At 34.1% G+C, this 21,055-nt stretch overlaps 1 protein-coding gene across 3 annotated transcripts; it reads right to left on the reverse strand.

Annotated features, from left to right (window-relative positions):
• prr5l (proline rich 5 like) lies at positions 1 to 19,706 on the reverse strand. 3 transcript variants are annotated; one of them, XM_067379419.1, is made up of 10 exons: positions 19,464 to 19,706; positions 18,332 to 18,598; positions 17,453 to 17,600; positions 11,369 to 11,449; positions 9,286 to 9,334; positions 8,195 to 8,252; positions 7,984 to 8,075; positions 7,756 to 7,890; positions 3,475 to 3,595; positions 1 to 939 (listed from the first exon to the last, which is right to left on the reverse strand). In XM_067379419.1, exons 3-10 carry the CDS (start codon positions 17,569 to 17,571, stop codon positions 566 to 568), a joined length of 1,029 nt encoding a protein of 342 aa, XP_067235520.1. In that variant the 5' UTR covers positions 17,572 to 17,600; positions 18,332 to 18,598; positions 19,464 to 19,706; the 3' UTR covers positions 1 to 565. The 3 variants fall into 3 exon arrangements, with proteins under 3 accessions (XP_067235520.1, XP_067235518.1, XP_067235519.1); XM_067379417.1 differs by lacking the exon at positions 18,332 to 18,598; XM_067379418.1 differs by having other exon boundaries at positions 18,332 to 19,706.
• Between the last annotated feature and the right edge of the window lie 1,349 nt (positions 19,707 to 21,055).

Genomic DNA, 21,055 nt, shown 5'->3' on the forward strand with positions numbered 1-21,055 from the left:
TCACTTTCATCATTAAATTTATTACTACAAAAAATATACAATAATTTACATACACACTTGAATGCATTTTTTGAATTACAATAATATTAAAATTCCATAAAATAAAACAAAATATTCATAAAAAAAGACTAAAATGCCTCTTTAGTTTCCACTACAAAAAAACAAAACCGCAAGAACGCTTAAGAAAGAGTAGGTAAAAGACAGGAACTGCAAGTAAGTGCAGATAAGTTTGTGATCTCATGCGTCTCAGTATGGTTTTTGCTGTACCTCTGTAAACCGTGAGCATATTTTCACACAGCTTTACCACCTCCACGACAGAAAAAATGTGTGACTCTCGGTGTGCTTTACAAGAAATGGCTAAACCGAAGGCTTCTTTAACAACCCTCCACCCTCTAACCTTATTAAAAAAAGGCTAAACTGACAGGCCAAACAGTATTTAGCACACAAACCACTGCCTACTTCCAAAACAGTAGACTTTATATTGTATTTAATGAACAGGTTCTAGCTTGTCTCAGTTATCATAACTTTAGAAGATCGCAGTGGGCGTTTTGTGAGAAAGAGATTTCTAACTAGTTAAGCCACACTTTATCTCTGCAGTGCTTTGCCCTCGAAGGATTTCCACGCCACCTGGCCGGGAGTCAAAAAAGGCCGGTTCGCTGCAGAAACTCTTAGGTGTCTTTTTGCTCTTGGTCGTCCTGGCTGCCCCACTGACCTCGACTTTTTCTGAACACATCCTGTTTTTCATGGCCAGGAGCTGGATGTCCGATTGCACATTGGCGACAGTGTGGCGTCGTACGCCGCCGGTCCTTTCCAAATAGGCTTCGCCTTCGTGTTCGATTAGAGGTGCCAAGAAGGACTCGTGGGCAAAGTGTGTCACCATAATCTCAGGTTGATTGAGGTGTGGAGTGTTAACCAGTCTCATGCCTTCCAGACGATCCTCTGGTGAGGAAGTGAGTATGACAGTGGTTAGATAAGTGCTGATTACAACATGCATAAATCAGACTAGGGTCAATGACATAAAAAAAACCCCCACATGCATCAAGTTCTTTTAGTTTTTGTTGGTTTCACATGGATTTAGAAAAACTTCAAGTTTATATTTAATGACCAGGGCCTATAAAGTAAAAATCGGTGTTGGCGAGAATATGAAATGGTGTCAATCGCCAGTCGGCTGCTAACATTTTTATGAATTCTAACAGTGCAAAATTGTGAGAACATGAACGTTCTGCATTGACACGAAAGTTTAAGCTTTGCCAATTTAAATTTTCAAGCTCAAGAAGACGCGAAAAGGGAACCTCAATTCGTTATGTGTCTCAGACAGCGCATGGATACGGAATCAAGCTCTCTTTCTTCTTGCACTTGAACAGACATATTCAAACAGAATTATGTCAAAATGCCCATCTTTGCAAGTATCAGTTATGTTTTAACTGAATGTAAACAGTTGAGAAATAAAACACATGCGTATCAGTATACTGGATCAGTGCATTAGCTCTTAAAGTGACAGCAGCCTAATAAACCTGCTGCTGTCTCTGTTTTTAATGCTAATCAAACAATAAAAAGACAAAGAATAATTACTCATTGCTCTTCTCTTTAAAAAAATTATTCAGGGGACCTGTTACTACAACTTAAATAAATGCATTGTTGCAAGTTTAAAAATCTAATTTATTGTTTTAATTAAACCTTTTAAGTTGCAAGCATTATTTTGTAAAGTGTGTTGATTTAATAATGTTGATTATTACATCAACTTAATGTCGTCTGTAATTATAACTCAAATTTCGGCGTTAATTGGATTGTAGGTTGTAGTAACCTAATGAATTTGTCTTGATAACTTCAGAAATTAGGCAGTGGATTTCTAGTTCTCAGTATGCTTTGCGTAGGACTGGATAATGTTGAAATTAAGTGTTATTTTATGTGAAGGGAAAGACCTGTTAGTGTTTAATGCTGTTATGTTTGACATTTAAAAGAGTTTCTGTAATGTTGAAGTTTTACCATTGTGCTGAAGAGATAGATGAAGGTAACACTACATTGACTCTATAAGCAATGACTGCGCTAATGCCACTGACAAGTAATATCTTACTTGTTCATTAAATATACATGTTAAATAAGTTACATTTAGCATGTGCTATGATAGCTGTGGATTTGAACTGAAATAGTTCCAGGGCTACAAATCTGGTAGTTAAAGCGACTCAATGTTTTTGAGTAACGACCTTAAAAAATTGAGTTTATGCTACAAATTAAGTTCCTCTAACTCAGTGTAGCTTGTTGGTTGAACGTAAACTCACTCACAGTTGTCATAACTCAAAAAAATTGATGCAAACTGTTTTGTTTTTTTTTGTAGAGCCAACACATTTTTTTTTGAGTGTTGACTGAATAACTTTTGTAACTTTAATAAGGATTAATCTATGTTTCATGGTAAATTTTAAGTCACCGGCCATTGGCAGGTGTGGCAAAAAGTTAGTTTTAGGCCCCGTTTTTTTAAAATAAATTTTTCCTTACACATTGAATACACATGAGAGTACACATCTTAATCATTTAATTTTTCTTAATTTTTTCATCGTTTTTAAATATATTTTTAAGGTACAAAGACATTTTTACAAATAACGTGAATTATTAATTCATAAATATCATGTTTTGGTAGTTGCACCACATGACATTTAACAGCATGAACTAACTTTGCTTTGTCAAAAATAGATAAAATTATCTTAATTTTTTACGAGACTTATTGATTTTAACAACACTTTTTCTGCATGTTTGTTACACCATATGACTCATTTTCTGGGCAAACTTTTCTAATTATTATAATATTAATAAATTGTGAAGCAGTTCTGTTCAAATATTTTCCTCTAAGAAATACTATTAAATGATTTTTTCAAGAATATCATTCTTTTGAGGCCTTTTCTTTATCATATTAGGACAGTTATACCACCTTGACAGATTTGGCTTTATGCCTCCCCCAAAAATATCAAAATTAATTTAATTCAGATTTTGAAAACTAGGTAACACTTTACATTAAGGTTTCATTTGTTAACATAATTTAACTACATTAGTTAACATGAACAAACTTCTACAACATTTATTAATTTTGGTTAATCTCAACATTTACTATTACATATTTAAGATCAAAAGTTGTATCTGTTAACATTAGTTAATGTACTGTTCTAACATGAACATTTTTATTAACTTACATTAACAAAGGTTATTAAATGCTGTAAGAATATATTGCTTTATTGTTAGTTCTGTAAGTTAATGCATTAACTAATGTTAACAAATGATACCTTAATGTAAAGTGTTACCAAAAACTACATTAAAAATTAAAAAAAAACTTGTTCATCATAGCAATGGTATTCAATTCACTGTATATATGCATTTTTAATGCATTTTTGAATAAATTAATAGATCCAGACAAAAAAAAAAAAAGCATCATGTCATTGATATAAAATTAACATAAGCTAATGACCACATAAAATGAATGAGCACCTGAAGAAGAATCACTAGGGCTCATGTAGAGGTAGTTACTCAGGTAGGGAGATACAGCCATGTCCACCAGTCTCTCCAGTCGGAAATACTCTTGCGTAGGTCCATTAGGCTCATGAATGCCCTGCCCAAAGAGAACATAATGAAAATATGAATCCAAAATAAAGACCGCTGGTAGATGAATAGTTAAATATCTGGGTTCAATCCCAAGGCAGCTGACGAGTGGGAGTAATTCAGCAACGGATGATGCATCACCATTATACCCTAAAGCATGACACTGTATCCCTGTGGTACTCACACTTGTTCTGGAACAAAGCTGACAAATTTCTTTTGTATGGAGAGGCCTGATTTTAAAAATGAATGCTGGGTCAAGGTGCTTGGTTTCATGGTGCCACTTCAAATCTGATCTGAGATTACACCAGCACAAAACAGATATAAACATGTTCCCACACCGCCACTCAAGGAATGTTCTCTCAAAGTTCAGTATTTATCCTCATATGGATCGAGATGACAGGTGAACAGAATGACCAAATCAAACAAACTGAGAAACTAGGTCGCAGGGAACAAAAAACACAGTGTACAAAACAAAACCCTGACCATTTATATTTTATATTATATTTTATTTTATTTCAGCTTTATTTCAACTAATGAAAATTATTTTTAATACTTTAACAAAAGGAATACTGATATGAAGTTCACATTAGATGCCTTCATCATTACTTTTGTACGGAAGAGGATTAGGGCCAAGCAATAATAAAAAAATAAAACCATCTCGAGATTAAAGTTGCTAAATTACGAGAAAAAACTCATTAAATTTTGAGAAAAAAGTCGAGATAAAATGTTGAGAATGAAGTCATTAAATTACGAGAAAAAAGTCGTTAAATTACGAGAACAAATTTGTTAAATTATGAGAAAAATTTTAAATTTCGAGAAAAAAGTCGAGATAAAATGTTAAGAATAAAGTCATTAAATAACGAGAAAAAAGTCATTAAATTACTAGAACAAATTTGTTAAATTATGAGAAAAATGTTGTAAAAAGTCGAGATAAAATGTTGAGAATAAAGTCATGAAATTACGAGGAAAATTTGTCGTTAAATTATGAGAAAATTTGTTAAATTATGCGACAGATGTCATTAAATTGAGAAAAAAGTCGAGATAAAATGTTGAGAATAAACTCATTAAATTATGAGAATAAAGTCATTAAATTACGAGAAAAAAGTCGTTAAATTATGAGAACAAATTCGTAATTTAATGACTTTTTTCTCATAATTTAATGAGTTTATTCTCAACATTTTCTCAACTTTTTTCTCAAAATTTAATGACATCTGTCGCATAATTTAACAAATGTTTCCTCATAATTTAGCGACTTTATTCTCAACATTTTATCTAGACTTTTTTTTAAAATATTTAACAAGTTTTTTCTCGTAATTTAATGATTTTATTCTCAATATTTTATCTCGACTTTTTTCTCGAAATTTAACGAGTTTTTTTCTCTCGTGATTTAATGAGTTTATTCTCAACATTTTATCTCGACATTTTTCTCAAAATTTAATGACATTTTTCTCATAATTTAACGAATTTGTTCTCGTAATTTAACAACTTTTTTTCTCGTAATTTAATGACTTTATTCTCAACATTTTATCTCGACTTTTTTCTCGAAATTTAACGAGTTTTTTCTCGAAATTTAACAACTTTAATCTCAAGATGTTTTTTTTTTTTATTATTGCTTGGCCCTAATCCTCTTCCATACTTTTGCTACTTTTGTTATATATAAATTACCTTGACTGTAAATATAAAAATATGAAAATCATCATAACATTGTTCAGATTATACATTCTAAAAATGTAATAGAGTATAATAAACAAACCATTTTAATATTTACTGTGTGAAAATTATTTATATCCATTTTCATACTTTTTTTTCAAATGTTACAACAGTGTCAGTAAAGGACATATTAGTGATGTGTGAAAAAATGGAGGTAAATATAATTTGATCTCAGATTATTTGGTAACACTCTAGTTTTAAAGCACATATTCATTTAGTACTTATAAAGCACATATTAATGCCTTATTCTGCCTTAATATTACCATATTCTACATCCCTTAATACTACCAAAGACTATAAATATAGAAAGACAGTTCACTCCTATAGAGGGTATGCATTGATGTCACTTTCCCGCCGGAACGCGCTCCCTCAGCTGGACTGAGTGGCAAAAGAACCTGCTGTGTGACTGAATGTAACAGGGGAAACTGTGAAAACGCGAGTAAAACAAACGATTACTCTAAACCTTGGGCTCGAAAGTATTCCTTATAACATGTCAAATAAACCTAATCCATGGATATTGGCATGCAGCCAGGAATCGTGTTTCCTGACATTTCTATGTGCCTGATTTCGACACCGGGGAAACACATAAAGCAAATCTGCCAATGAAAGCCTTATATAAATACAATATAGGTAGGTCTAAATCGGAGTGATCACTTATATCAATGTTATATATATCGTCACATCGTCCAGCCCTAAAACTTGTATAGTTTTTGTCAGTGTTTATTTAAAAACACCCAATTATGCAGAATATGATATGGTAAATATTTAATTGATGAGTTGTCAACACAATATATAGGGTATGATTTTACTGAAAAATCAACATTTTGACACAAAATGATAACTGTAAATCTGTTTCTCTGCTGGAGTCCAGTTGTTATGTGAATTGCAGTGATCCATTTGCTTCTTTTTTCTGTAGCTTTCGGCAGTCTGTAAAAATATACCTCAGATTTTGTGTTGTTTGTACAGTCAGTTGCAAAGCTCTTTCCCGTTTTGGATGTGTTTTGTGTGTTTTTCGCAGCATTCACACTGAAATCCAATGCTGCCACTCACGTCTTTCTGCCACTCAGTGGGCGTAACAACAGTCATAACGGCCGTCAGTGACGCCACGTGCATACACTCCATTAATTATGAATGGGAGAAACTGCAACGTGCAATATGGCGGAATATGTCCCGCCTTCTAAGTAAAATAGCCAATCGCTGATTGATAAAGTCATTGCGTCACTGCAGCTGCCATTAGAAACTTCGGTTCCCATAGAAACCTGAGACTCACGCGTAGGACTGCACATGCGCATTGGCTCGTCTAGCCTGAAGAATAAGCTTTTTTATGCTATCTGATCATAAGAAACAACATTTATGGCCAAGCAGTTTTTGAGATTTCAGGATTCCCCTATTCAAATAGATAGGACCTGGTCTTGGATGCCTGAAATAACTGCCCGAAGGCGTTGCAAATATGGCTGCCGAGTGAACAGACTTTCCTTGAAAAGGACTTTGATACTACCCAATACCTTAACTTAACAACTACCTTGCTAGCTATTAATAAGCAGTAATTAGGAGTTTATTAATTCAAAAGTTGTAGTTAAAAGTTATTTTAACTTTATTTAAATTGTCAAATTATGCAAAACGTGTGAAAATATGATTTAATTTTGCTATAAAACTAACATTGGCAGGACGAAAAAGTCTGCTTAGAAATGTTTAAAATGTAATTTCCAATTACGAGATGTGGTGGAAATGTTCATGATGCTTCAGAAAACTGTTGGGACATTATTAAAGTGTAAAGATTTTCAGCCTGCTTCATATTGTTACAATGTCAGTAGTCTATGTAAATAAACAATGATTACTCGTTCTCAGTGTAACGCAAAGCGTAAAACGCGTCATCCGGCGGACTTTTGACAGCTCCAGGGCTTTTATGAAAAAGGCAGTTTCTTTCAGTTTTTCCCCTTTGTTTGGCCTAAAACACTGTGTTTGTGGTCATTCAGATTAAAATGTTGACTACAAACACAGAGGTTTTTCAGATTTTCCCTTGCAGCGTTCTCTCTATATTTATAATTCTTTCCAGCCTGGAAACCAAAAATAACTCACTCCCGCTAAATGTTTACTCTCTGAATTCCTGCACCTGTGAACAATACACATGAACACCATTATGACTAAAAGTTTGTTTAGAAGTATTTCCTACTCAAGCAAGGCTGTATTTGACTCTGGTCAAGCGTATCCAAAAGGAGCAAACTGGTGGGAATGGCCTTGGACGACAACATGCCCAGTGCATTATGGGTGTTGATGCTTTCCAACCTCTTTGGCAAAACAGAGACAACTCTCTGTTTTCTCTAGTCAGGTAGCAACCATTTCAAATTTTGTTTCACCTTTCTACTGTATAGGCAGCCAAGTTTTATTGAAAGCCCATTTTGCCAGCTGTGAAGTACCACTTTAAGTGTACAAATGAAATAATCTATAGTGAGAACTAACCTGCAGGATCAGCAGCATCTGTGTGATTGGAGGAGGGTATGAAGAGCCCTGAAACATGTTCTCCAGAGGAAGCTTCAACAGAACTATGTTCCTGAAGCCTAGCAGAGACATTTGCCTCACAGTCAACTCCTGACCCTACACACACAATCAAAAAACACCACTCACTATAGTGTCGGTAACTTGACACCGACCTACTACTTTGAATGGTAGGTGAGATCATTTTAATACCTGCACAGGGTAGAAAATAGCTTGAAGAGTTGGCAGGATCTCTGTGAAAAACCTCACCCACATCTCAGACAGCGCTTGGAGCAGATTTTCATCTGGGCATGAGAAATGGGAGAAGAATGCAGGAAGCGATTGAATTACACACATCTATATAAAACCTAATTAAAGCGCATGCAGGCCATGAAATTAGTAAAAAATCTGGTTTGGCACTTACCATTATGAAGCTGAATCTTCTCCAAAATATACGTCAGACCCTTATTCAAGAGCTGATCCTGGAAAAAGTGAGTGATGCAAGTACTTTAAAGGAATATTCCGGATTCATTACAAGTTAAGCTCAATTGACAGCATTTGTGGTATAATGCTGATTAGCACCAAAAATTAATTTCAGCTTATCTCTTTTTTGTCTTATAGTGAGACACTTACAATGGAAATGAATGGGGCCGATTTGTAAGCATTAGAATACTCATCGTTTCAATAGGATTGCCATAAGAAATAAACAATTTTACATGATTATAGTGTAAAAAAAAAGTTATACTAACTTGTTGCCATAAAAACAATGTCATAAACCCTTAAATTACTAAAAATTGTGGGTAACACTTTACAATAAAATTGTATTTATTAACATTAGTTAACAGGACTAACAATGAACAATACTTATAAAGCATTTATTAATTGTAATTAATGTTAATTTCAACATTTACTAATATAAAAAAGTTGCATCTGTTAAAATTAGTTAATGCACCGTGAAATAACATGAACACTTTTATTACATGTTTATTAACAAAGATTAATAAATGCTGTAAAAATATATTGTTTATTGTTAAAAAATGTAAATATTTTTGTAAAGCTGCCATTCTGATGTAGAACCAGGAAGCGCTGGACATAAACAGCGTACGAGAATGACACTCGAAGAGGAGATATTGTTGAATAAAGTCATTTTTGTTGCATCATAACATTAAGATTGAATCACTGCAGTCACATCAACTTTTTTAACAATGTCTTTTAGTACCTTTTTGGAGTCATATACCTCTCGGATTTCATCAAAAATATCTTAATTTGTGTTCAGAAGATGAACGAAGGTCTTACGGGTGTGAAATGACATGAGGGCGAGTAATTAATGACAGAACTAACCCTTTAAAACAAGAATATTTGTAAGTGGATTTATTAAATTCACATTTACGCTTTTAAATGCTCCAAAAAATTGGGCTCATTCACTTCTATTGTAAGTGCCTCACTGTAACCTCAATTTTTAAAGTAATTTTTGTAATTCATTATTATGTCTTCAAGACTGAAATACATTTTTACCTGAAAGTACTCTGTGATAAATGATCCCATCTCGGTCCTCAAAAGCCACCTATTAAAACAGTTCAACAGCTCAGACCAGCCTTTATAAAGTACATTTTTACATTTTCTGAAGATCTCACCAGCACAATGCTAGGGTATTGTGGGTTGTTGCTAAATGTCGAAAGTGGATTTTAGTGTGTTACTAGCATGTGGTTACTAGCATGTTCTTCTGGGTCATTGCCTACTTGCTCAATTCAAAAGTCTCTGATCATGACTAGATTAGAAAACAGAAACAGGGTGGCAAACGCTCACACATTCAGAATAAGACTCACGAAATTGACACAATTCTCACAATCTCTCGCCACATGTCCATTTTCTCACACAGTGAAAACATTGCGGAGCAAAGCGGAGACTCACAATGCACCGACAGACAAGACAGAGCAGATTACTTTTGTTGTCATGTATGTTGATATATATTTTTCATGCTTTCAAATTCTATCAATTTTATTACTAAATTTAAACAATGTATACAGTAATCTGGCATGACAGATCGCTGTAGCGCCGGTACCAATAATCTCTTCCTCTTTAATACTAGTTATAGCATGAAATAAACATGAATGAACATCAGAAGGTATGTTGAAACATACAGTACAACTTACCGAAATGTATCATAACCAGTGTTGGGGATAAAGCATTACATTTAACTTGAGTTATGTAATCAGATTACTTTATTCAAGTAACATGTAAAGTAATGCATTACTTTTAAATTTACAACAAAATATATCCATGTTACTTTTTCCCATTTATTGAGAGTGACAGCTCTCCTGTCCCCATGTTGAGAGAAATTGTTAGTAAGTGCAGAGGCGTTGTGTGCGCTGTATAAACATGATGGTTATTGTACTTCTACACTAAATGTGAGCATTTACTCATCTCACTTGAACAAAAATTACTTTAGATAAACATCATATTTGTGTTTTATATTTTAAAAGTGTTTATTGCTGAAGTAAGAGTTGAACTTTCTTCTCCTGTATCCTATTCTTCTGTAATCCAGAATGGCAGCACAGCTGAAAGGTTTGTTTGTTTGAGCTGCGCCCTCTACTGTACAGGCGTGAATTTGCATTTCCTTCACTGAGGTTTATTCGTTTCACTTTTGTTGTGAAAGGGTCTTTACATTTGCCAAAAATAGAACTTTTCTGTTATTAAAAAAACAAACAAGCAAGCCCAACCAAGGTGAGAAAAAGTAACGCAAACGCATTACTTTCCATAAAAAGTAACTAAGTAATGCAATTAGTTACTTTTTTAGGGAGAAACACAATATTGTAATGCATTACTTTTAAAAGTAACTTTCCCCAACACTAATCATGTCTCATGTAATCGCTTAGGCTTTTTCAATTGCAGAAAGATGCCAATAAAACAGCTTGTAAATAATGTCACGTTATGCTAAATTTACCTCAGAAAAGCCATTCAATGACCGTAAAGTTCACTAGACAAATGAACTCTAGAGAGGAGCATTCAGACTTTGTTTAATATCATAAGTAACCTGCTCTGTCTTGTCTGTCGACATGTTTTCAGTATTCTCTTTGCTCCGCCATGTATTTTTCACTGTGTGTGGCATGACAGCGCCATGGCTTGTCGGACAAAGCAACAGTAACTAAGGGGGGCGGGTCTTTGCGAAGGGTCAATTGTAAACAAATCAGTTGTTAATTTTACCTTTAATAATCATGTACCAACTGACAGGGTTCCCTGCAAGTTTACAGCAGTTCAGAGAGATTTTTTTCCCCTTGAGAAACATTAACACGTACTGCACCACATATATTCAAATGAATCAAATTGAATCAAGATTCCAACCGAATCACAAGCTTATGAATCGAAATCGAATAGAATCATCAAATTTGTGTCAATACCCAGCCCTAATAAAAACACAGTACCAGTCTTTGTACCATGTAAACATAACATATTGTCAGTAAATCTAACGAAATTCTGTTCAGTTATCAAATGTTTTGATCACTTGCAAAATACAAAAACCCCCACCCCCTGTATCTCAAAAGTTGGCAGCCCTGAAACTGAATCATGTAGGCAGTTATTCTCTGTATTAATGTCTTACCGTATGCTTTCATTCAGGGTGTAGAGCTCATTGGACTGTAGCCCCCCACCTTGGAAGACCTTAATTACAGCCGATTGAACACTGCAAAACAGAAATGACTCGGATATTATGCAGAATTCAAATGCCCTGACCGCTGATTTGCAAGCTAAGCAAATTCTATGCAAAACATGCCTTTATATGCAAGACTTCCACTTGTAAAAAGATGTCAGAATAAAGAAATGTCACCTGTGTCAGGGAAATTCTCTCTTTGTTTATGAATCTGGTCAGCGTTTTTTGTCTGCTTGCCAGTAAACTTTCACTGCCCGCAAATCAACCGTCCACATTTGACTAACATCCTGCTCTACACTTCCTGAGAGAGGGGCAGCAGAGGTCCCGTTTCCAGAAGGAAGTGGTAAAGGCAAAGGCTGCTGTCTGCTTCCTTCTGTAATGCCATAAAACTTGTCTCTCTAAAGGGTTTTTCCCAAAGACTAAATATGGCAAGTTTGAAGTTATATATGAAAAAGCAAGGTTCCACATTTGAGTCAGCCGTACTGTAAACCTCTCTATTTTTGACTCAGTTCACAGCTTCCTGAATACAAATTTAAAGCTAAAGTCTTTTTATTTGTGTTATCTATTTACAGGAACAGTTCACCCAAAAATGAAAATTATGTAACATATAAATGTCATTATATGGGTCAATGACATAAAAAAAAAAAATTGCAAATAGTATTCATGCATTTCTACAATAAAATCTACAGTGAAATCAATATACATCAATATATTATATATACATCAATATATTATATATACATATATATATATATATATATATATACAGTACAAAAGTTTGGAACCACTAAGATTTTTAATGTTTTTTTAAAAAGTTTCGTCTGCTCACCAAGGCTACATTTATTTAATTAAAAATACAGTAAAAAAACAGTAATATTGTGAAATATTATTACAATTTAAAATAACTGTTTTCTATTTGAATATATTTGACAAAGTAATTTATTCCTGTGATCAAAGCTGAATTTTCAGCATCGTTACTCCAGTCTTCAGTGTCACATGATCCTTCAGAAATCATTCTAATATGATGATCTGCTGCTTAATTAACATTTATGATTATTTTCAATGTTGAAAACAGTTGTGTACTTTTTTTTTCAGGATTCCTTGATGAATAGAAAGTTCAAAAGAACAGCATTTATCTGAAATACAAAGCTTCTGTAGCATTATACACTACCGTTCAAAAGTTTGAGGTCAGTAAGAATTTTTATTTTTTTAAAAAGAAATTAAAGAAATGAATACTTTTATTCAGCAAGGATGCATTAAATCAATCAAAAGTGGCAGTAAAGACATTTATAATGTTACAAAAGATTAGATTTCAGATAAACACTGTTCTTTTGAACTTTCTATTCATCAAATAATCCTGAAAAAAAATATTGTACACAAATATTTTGTACAATTGTACACATTAAATGTTTATTTAGCAGCAGATCAGCATATTAGAATGATTTCTGAAGGATCATGTGACACTGAAGACTGGAGTAATGATGCTGAAAATTCAGCTTTGCATCACAGGAATAAATTACTTTGTCAAATATATTCAAATAGAAAACAGTTATTTTAAATTGTAATAATATTTCACAATATTACTGTTTTTTTACTGTATTTTTAATTAAATAAATGTAGCCTTGGTGAGCAGACGAAGCTTCTTTTAAAAACATTAAAAATCTTAGTGGTTCCAAACTTTTGGACTGTACTGTGTATGTATATATATGTATATATATGTATATTATATCAGTTGCATGAAAAAGTATGTGAACCACTTGCAGAATCTGAAACATTCACTGATGCTCCAGAAGGAAACACAATGCATTAAGAGCCGAGGGGTGAAAACTTTTGAATTCAAATATCAAGGTAAATTGTACTTAATTTTTCTTCCGGGAAACATGCAAGTGTCTTCTGTTGGTTCCGAAGGGCAGTACTAAATGAAAAACAATGATATTTAAACAAAGTAAGAAAAATTGTGACATCTTCATCCTGTTCAAAAGTTTTAACCCCCCCGGCTCTTAATGCATTGTGTTTCTTTCTGGAGCATCAGTGAATGTTTGAACCTTTTTTAATAATTGTGTTTGAGTCCCTCAGTTGTCTTCAGTGTGAAAATATGAATCTCAAAATCCTACATTCACTGCTGGAAAGGGTTCAAATGTACAAAAAATTCTTAAAAACTGAAGAATCTGCAGGAGCTGGAGGATTTTTCTGAAGAACAGAGCTCAGTTTAACTGCTCACAACAAACAAGAGACTCATGAACAACCATCACAAAACACAAAAACAGTCGTTGATCATCAGGTAACCACACACAGTACTGAGAATCAATGGTTCACATACTTATGAATGAGGTTATTTTAATAAATTCAGCTATTGTTTTGTCTTGTGAACTAAATGCAAACATCTTTTATGTAAAATAACTTACTCAGGACAGTACTAAACAAAAAATAACATGCATTTTCTATTATCTCCTTTATTTTGTTAAAATTATTCACATTTTCACAGATTCTGCAAGGGGTTCACATACTTTTTCTTGCAACTGTATATAAATATATAAAATGGTATACATGACCATATGGTCACGGTCAGCTACAGTCCTGATATTGTAATGAAAAAAGAAAAGACAAAAAAAAAACTCCCACTGCTGAAATAATAAAATTGGAAAGAAAACTTTTTAAATGCATAATCTTTTATTATTTTTTAGAAAAAAATATTTTTATAAAATTGGTACACTGTTTATTAATAATCGAAAGACTTTTTGCCTGCTAAATCCAAAGCATGTGGTAAAACTACAAAAAACAAAACAGGACATGATGTCATTGAGAGGACCCTTATTAGTGTGTGTCAAGATCAGTAAGTATTTAAGTATGATCATTTAAAACATCAGATAGTAACCATCATCTTTTTATGACAGGATAAGGTGAGTTCAAACTGTCATGTGGCTAAAAACGGAATATTTATGAATTATTAATTAATGATAATTGTATTTTTTATATTTTATATTTATATTATATTTAAATTATATTTAAAAACAACGTGCAAGGAAAATATGTAATTAGTTTTTACTTAATGTTTACACCACATGACATGTTTAGGGTCAGTGGATATAAACATTTCTTGAAAATGGCATAAAAGTTTTTCAAACTCCTACTAAACCAACATAAAAACAAACAAATACATTTCTAAGAACTTGCCCATGTGTTTTTATGAAAAATAAGGTTAGTTGCATGAAAGCCCTTAAGTTATAAGGTTAAGGGTGCCCTTAATGAAACGTGACTTCATGCTGAGGATGAGGAAGTACCGATGTGTATTTTTAGCGATCGAAATAAGTCTGTTGAAAGTATGACATGAATCAGCGATTATTAGAAAAAATAAAATTGAATGAACACAGCGTTTTTAATCAATTCCACTGTGCACCTGAATTAACTGCCTCGTGCCAAGTTTTTGTCTTGTGCACAAGAGTGACTGATTATAGTGGCATGCTTGGGTGTTTCCCCCCTTTAAAAAAAAAAAAAAGAAAAAAAAAAGTCCTTGGTGCAGTTGGTTTAGATTTATTTTTTAGCACACAGGACTAGACGTCGAGCCGTGCCGCCTATCACCGAATGCATCATTCAGTCAGTGAATAATCTCCAAACAGGCATTGATGCGTGAGTACAATATAATAATGATTTGGACTAATGTCATTAAAATAACTATATGAGTGGCGCAGCAAGATTGAGTATCCTCTGGTGTCGTAGTTGGACTCATAGAAACAATGATGAATTTTAGTATGCTCCGTGTTGTGCGTCAGACTGCCTTTAATAATCTCCACAACTCAATTAGTAAATGTTAAACTTGTTTTAAAGTCAGTGGTCCATTATGTTTTGTTTACTGTGGGAGATTTCATAACTATATAGCAACTGCTTCTCCATTACCTCGTTTTGCCAGAAACTATCGCAAAATGCTTAGTATAAACACTTAGGTAAGGGTGACAGTTAAGACGTTTGCTGCAACACTCTTAAAGAAATCCCTTGCCTGAGGGATTTTTTTCCCTTAATGGATACCCTTACTTAAGAGGTTTCATTTCTTGCCATGACAAGACATTTTAGTTCAGGTTGTAAAATGTCATGTGGTCGTACCACGGTTGCAAAAGAGCCTGAATTTATCTGGTAAATTTCAAGAAACTTTCCAAAAGTTGCCGAAAATTTCCCAAAAATCCTGGAAAGTTTCTAAAAATCCTGGAAACTTTGCAACCCTAGGTGCGACTCCCTAAAATGTAATAATATTTTAAAATGAATAAATCATAACATTTGTAAAAAAAAAAAAAAAAAAAAAAAAAAAACTTTTTAAAAATATATTTAAAAATCTTTTGTAATTATTAAAGGGTTAGTTCACCCAAAAATGAAAATTCTGTCATTAATTACTCATCATCATGTCGTTTCACACTCGTAAGACCTTCGTTCATCTTTGGAACACAAATTAAGATATTTTTGATGAAATCCAAGAGCTCTGACTCCTCCATAGACAGCAATTTAATTACCACTTTCAAGGTCCAGAAAGGTATTAATGACATTGTTAAAATAGTCCATGTGACTACAGTGATTCAACAGGCCAATAATGACTCGGCATTCTGATGTAGAACCTGGAGGTGATGAACGTAAACAGCGTAGAAGAATGACACAGAAGAGAAGATATTTTTGTTTTGTTTTTGCGCAAATAAAAACAAGTATTCTCATTGCTTCATAACATTAAGGTTGAACCACTGTAGTCACATGGACTAATTTAAAGGTGCCCTAGAATTAAAAATTTAATTTATCTTGGCATAGTTGAATAACAAGAGTTCAGTACATGGAAAAGACATACAGTGAGTCACAAACTCCATTATTTCCTCCTCCTTATATAAATCTCATTTGTTTAAAAGACCTCCGAAGAACAGGCGAATCTCAACATAACACTGTTACGTAACAGTGGGGATCATTAATATGTACGCCCCCAATATTTGCATATGCCAGCTCATGTTCAAGGCATTAGACAAGGGCAGCCAGTATTAACGTCTGGATGTGCACAGCTGAATCATCAGACTAGGTAAGCAAACAAGAACAATAGCGAAAAATGGCAGATGGAGCGATAATAACTGACATGATCCATGATTACATGATATTTTTAGTGATATTTGTAAATTGTCTTTCTAAATGTTTTCGTTAGCATGTTGCTAATGTACTGTTAAATGTGGTTAAAGTTACCATTATTTCTTACTGCATTCACAGAGACAAGAGCCGTCGTTATTTTCATTATTAAACACTTGCAGTCTGTATAATTCATAAACACAAATACATTCTTTATAAATCTCTCTAACAGTGTGTAATGTTAGCTTTAGCCACGAAGCACAATCAAACTCATTTAGAATCAAATGTAAACATTCAAATAAATACTATACTTACATGATTAGACATGCTGCATGACGAACACTTTGTAAAGATCCATTTTGAGGGTTATATTAGCTGCGTGAACTTTGTTTATGCTGGTTAAGGCAAGCGCGAGCTCCGTGGGTGGGGAGCGCGAACATTTAAAGGGGCCACAGCCTAAATCGGCTCATATTTAATGATGCCCCAAAATAGGCAGTTAAAAAAATTAATAAAAAAAAATCTATGGGGTATTTTGAGCTGAAACTTCACAGACACATTCAGGGGACACCTTAGACTTATATTACATCTTTTAAAAAGACGTCCTAAGGCACCTTTAAAGATGTCTTTACCACCTTTCTGGACCTTGAAAGTGGTAATTAAATTGCTATCTATGGAGGAGTCAGAGCTCTTGGATTTCATCAAAAATATCTAAATGTGTGTTCAGAAGATGAACGAAGGTCTTAAAGGTGTGAAACGACATGATGGTGAGTAATTAATGACAGAATTTTCATTTTTTGGCGAACTAACCCTTTAAGTAAATAATGCCAGATTTTCTCTCTTTTAAAAAAAATCTCTAGTGTCTATAAAAATACAAAATCCTCAAATCTCATAGCAGTTAATGGAACAACGCCTTTTCTCGTTTTCATCCTTGAGAAAAAGGGAACCACCCACCTGTTCCAAACACTAGCGTTGGACAGCTGCAATGTTGGCGAGCTGGCATGAAAGCGGGCGAGGTCTGACAGCACAGGCGAGCTCATGAAACGGGGCCTGGGCTTTCGGTATGACCCCATGGTTTAGTTGAGACGAGGACAGGCACGTGCTAGAACAAATGTGAGATACAGAAAGTCACGTTAGAGGCAACACCTCCCACAAGATACACTGAAAGAGTGACGCAAAAAACACACAAAATCACCGCAAAAGGCAGTTGTTTACACGGTTCATCTGTGGTGACTCATTTATATCGATGCCTGTGTCATAGTGAAAGCCGCACAGAACGTCTACCATACAAACAAGCACGCTTCCTTTGATGTGCAGCCTGACATGGGACTTCCTGGTGAACTTATGGCTGAGGAGGTATCTGATAACAGCATAAAATCTGTTAGGATGCAGTTAACCAGATGCTGACACGTTCAAACGCCGCTCTTCTTGGTTTCCTATGCACCAATGCTTCCCAGAATTCTGACTCAAGCTGTCTTGCTCACAGATTCACCCTTGACGGCATCACAACTCGATCCCACACACATCTGATACCAGATAGCAACTGTAAACTTACATATTTATCCCAAATGCCTAATAATAGGTTCAGCCTGTTCCCACACTGACAAAATCATTGCAGCAACGGCAACTATGCTGCCATGAGAGGGCAAACAATGACTCCAATTATAGGCTGTCTTTGTAAAGCCTATGATGGGTGAAATTGGTACTTTATCCACCAGCAAGATGGCAATGATGTCATATCAGATGGCACACCGAATCCGTTGCATCCTGCAAGAAAGTGAGCTCATTCACAGTCTAACATTATGAATGAAAATTTTATGCATCCATACTCACCATCTGCTAATTACGAGGCCAAAAGCAAGCCATGCTGCACACTCCCACTGCTGTTGATTCATTCTCTGCACTCGCATACATAATTCGCATGAATTGAGCTTATGGGGCGCCTCTGGTCATAAATCACACTAACCAAGACATCACGCTTCTGCCCGGCTGCTTAAGAACAATCTCATTTCTTTCAGCTCTGGCATATTAATTTATTCACCAAGTGCTTTGGCGAATTAGGGCTTGGATTGTCCGGTTTGATGGTTGACTGGTGAACTTCTAATAACAGACATGAGCAAGTACTCAGGCCAGTTAGGTAATGCAATTAAGGCTGCAGCATCTCAAAGCATGACCAGAGGAGAGTAAACAGCCTCATTTATCATCCGCGTCCAACTGCTGACCTGGCTTAAGTACATTAAGCAGACTCTTAAAGTCAACTTTTTGAAGGCCTGTTTATATGAAGGAGGATAACTATATGAAGTTTAAATAATCATACTTCTATGAAAACATTGAAGTGCACACCTCAACTATGACAATTATTTTTGGTTTTAATTTTGGAGAGCCTGAAAACGTTTAATGAAAGTGTTGTTTGGTTATGAAAAACACTGAAAGTTTTCCTTTCCCGTTCATTTAAAGGAACAGTTCACTAAAAAATATATAATTCTGTTCTCATATACTTGCTTTTGTGAAGTTCCAATTCTGTATGATTTTATGAAACATAAAAGAAGATGTTTTGAAGATTTGTTTTTTTGTCCAAAACAAAATTAGACCCCATTGACTTTCACTGTATGGTATTTTTCAAAATATCTAATTTTCTGTTCGAAAGAATGGCATGTGGGTAAGCAAATTATATTAATTTTGGGTTAACTATCCTTTTAAATAAAATGCAAAATACTTCTGATTGTGCCTAAATAAATGCCCCGAAATGTTGTAGCGTACTAGTTTTTGAGGCGCAGCCAATGAAGCATCCCAATGAAGTTATGTTGGGGAATCATCACTGTAACACTTTCTAAAAACATTCATTAATGACATTAACTTACATTACATTCATTAGTTAGAACGTAAGAAATCAGTTCAAATGACATTAAGTTCTACACGTTTTATTAATCTCCTTAAGACGCTACTGAGTAAATGTTGCACTTACCCGCTTGTTCTTCTCAGTCCTGTTCAACTGAGTGTTAGTTTGGCCACATTGTAATTTCCGCGACCGTTTTCATAGGTTACATTTAAACCCTCAATGCAACTTCGACGAACGCTACTGTAAAAACTCATAGGCTACCCTTAAAAGTAAAACTTCAACCCTCAAGCCTGTTTGTCAACTTATTATTCATCGGGTGAGACAAGAAAGAAAGATGCTACCGTGTGAAGCGCCCGCTCGTGGGCGGTCCATGGGAGGAGTTTACCCTAACTGTTTTACAGCACATGCAACAAGTGCGATGAAATGAGTCCGAGTCATTTCCGGAATCGGTTCTTTTGAACAGCTCGGTTCGAGTGATTCTTTTCGGTCATAGTAGTGAGTGTTCGACTTGAAGCGGCGCTGCTCAGACCGATCGGTGTATGACATCAAAAAGTACCTTGAGAAGGATTCGAAAGAGTCTGCTCTACTTTTTTCTTTCTTTATTTTTATTTTTTTACCGTCTGCTCTACTTCAAGTCGAAAACACCTGACGTTATTGCCTAATCTCGTGGCCTCTGCCATCAGGGTTTTTCCCTTTGAAGTTGAGTTAAGCTCATAACCACAACATTTATTTAGATCGAAAATATAATTTGCATTTAGCATACACCGAATAAAACAATTAATTTAAATGTTTGCACATTTATCAAAACCAACTGTTTTATTGCACTGATAAAACTGTGATACGATTGTATTTACAGTAGACCTACAGTACAGTCCAAAAGTTTGGAACCACTAAGATTTTTAATGTTTTTAAAAGAAGTTTCGTCTGCTCACCAAGGCTACATTTATTTAATTAAAAATACAGTAATATTGTGAAATATTATTACAATTTAAAATAACTGTGTACTATCTGAATATATTTGACAAAGTAATTTATTCCTGTGATCAAAGCTGAATTTTCAGCATCATTACTCCAGTCTTCAGTGTCACATGATCCTTCAGAAATCATTCTAATATGCTGATTTGCTGCTCAAGAAACATTTAATGTGTACAATTTTACAAAATATTTGTGTACAATATTTTTTTTCAGGATTATTTGATGCATAGAAAGTTCAAAAGAACAGTGTTTAATTAATCTTTTGTAACATTATAAATGTCTTTACTGCCACTTTTGATTGATTTAATGCATCCTTGCTGAATAAAAGTATTCATTTCTTTAATTTCTTTTCAAAAAAATAAAAATAAAAATTCTTACTGACCCCAAACTTTTGAACGGTAGTGTATAATGCTACAGAAGCTTTGTATTTCAGATAAATAAATTCAGATAATAAAAAAAAAAAGTACACAACTGTTTTCAACATTGAAAATAATCATAGATGTTTATTGAGCAGCAAATCAGCATATTAGAATGATTTCTGAAGGATCATGTGACACTGAAGACTGGAGTAATGATGCTGAAAATTCAGCTTTTCATCACAGGAATAAATTACATTTTAAAATATTTTCAAATAGAAAACAGTTATTTTAAATTGTAATAATATTTCACAATATTACTGATATTACTGTATTTTTAATTAAATAAATGTAGCCTTGGTGAGCAGACGAAACTTCTTTTAAAAA

This window comes from Chanodichthys erythropterus, chromosome 24 (assembly GCF_024489055.1).
Source record: "Chanodichthys erythropterus isolate Z2021 chromosome 24, ASM2448905v1, whole genome shotgun sequence".
NCBI lineage: Eukaryota > Metazoa > Chordata > Actinopteri > Cypriniformes > Xenocyprididae > Chanodichthys > Chanodichthys erythropterus.

What these genes read in the sequence shown, in the direction of transcription:
- prr5l (XM_067379417.1), bottom strand. Translation starts at nt 17,571, where the DNA reads ATGGGGTCATACCGAAAGCCCAGGCCCCGTTTCATGAGCTCGCCTGTG. An exon ending in ACCCTGAATGAAAGCATACG is followed by an intron (nt 9,335 to 11,368) that starts GTAAGACATTAA and finishes CTGTTTTAATAG; the next exon opens with GTGGCTTTTGAGGACCGAGA. An exon ending in TTATCACAGAGTACTTTCAG is followed by an intron (nt 8,253 to 9,285) that starts GTAAAAATGTAT and finishes CACTTTTTCCAG; the next exon opens with GATCAGCTCTTGAATAAGGG.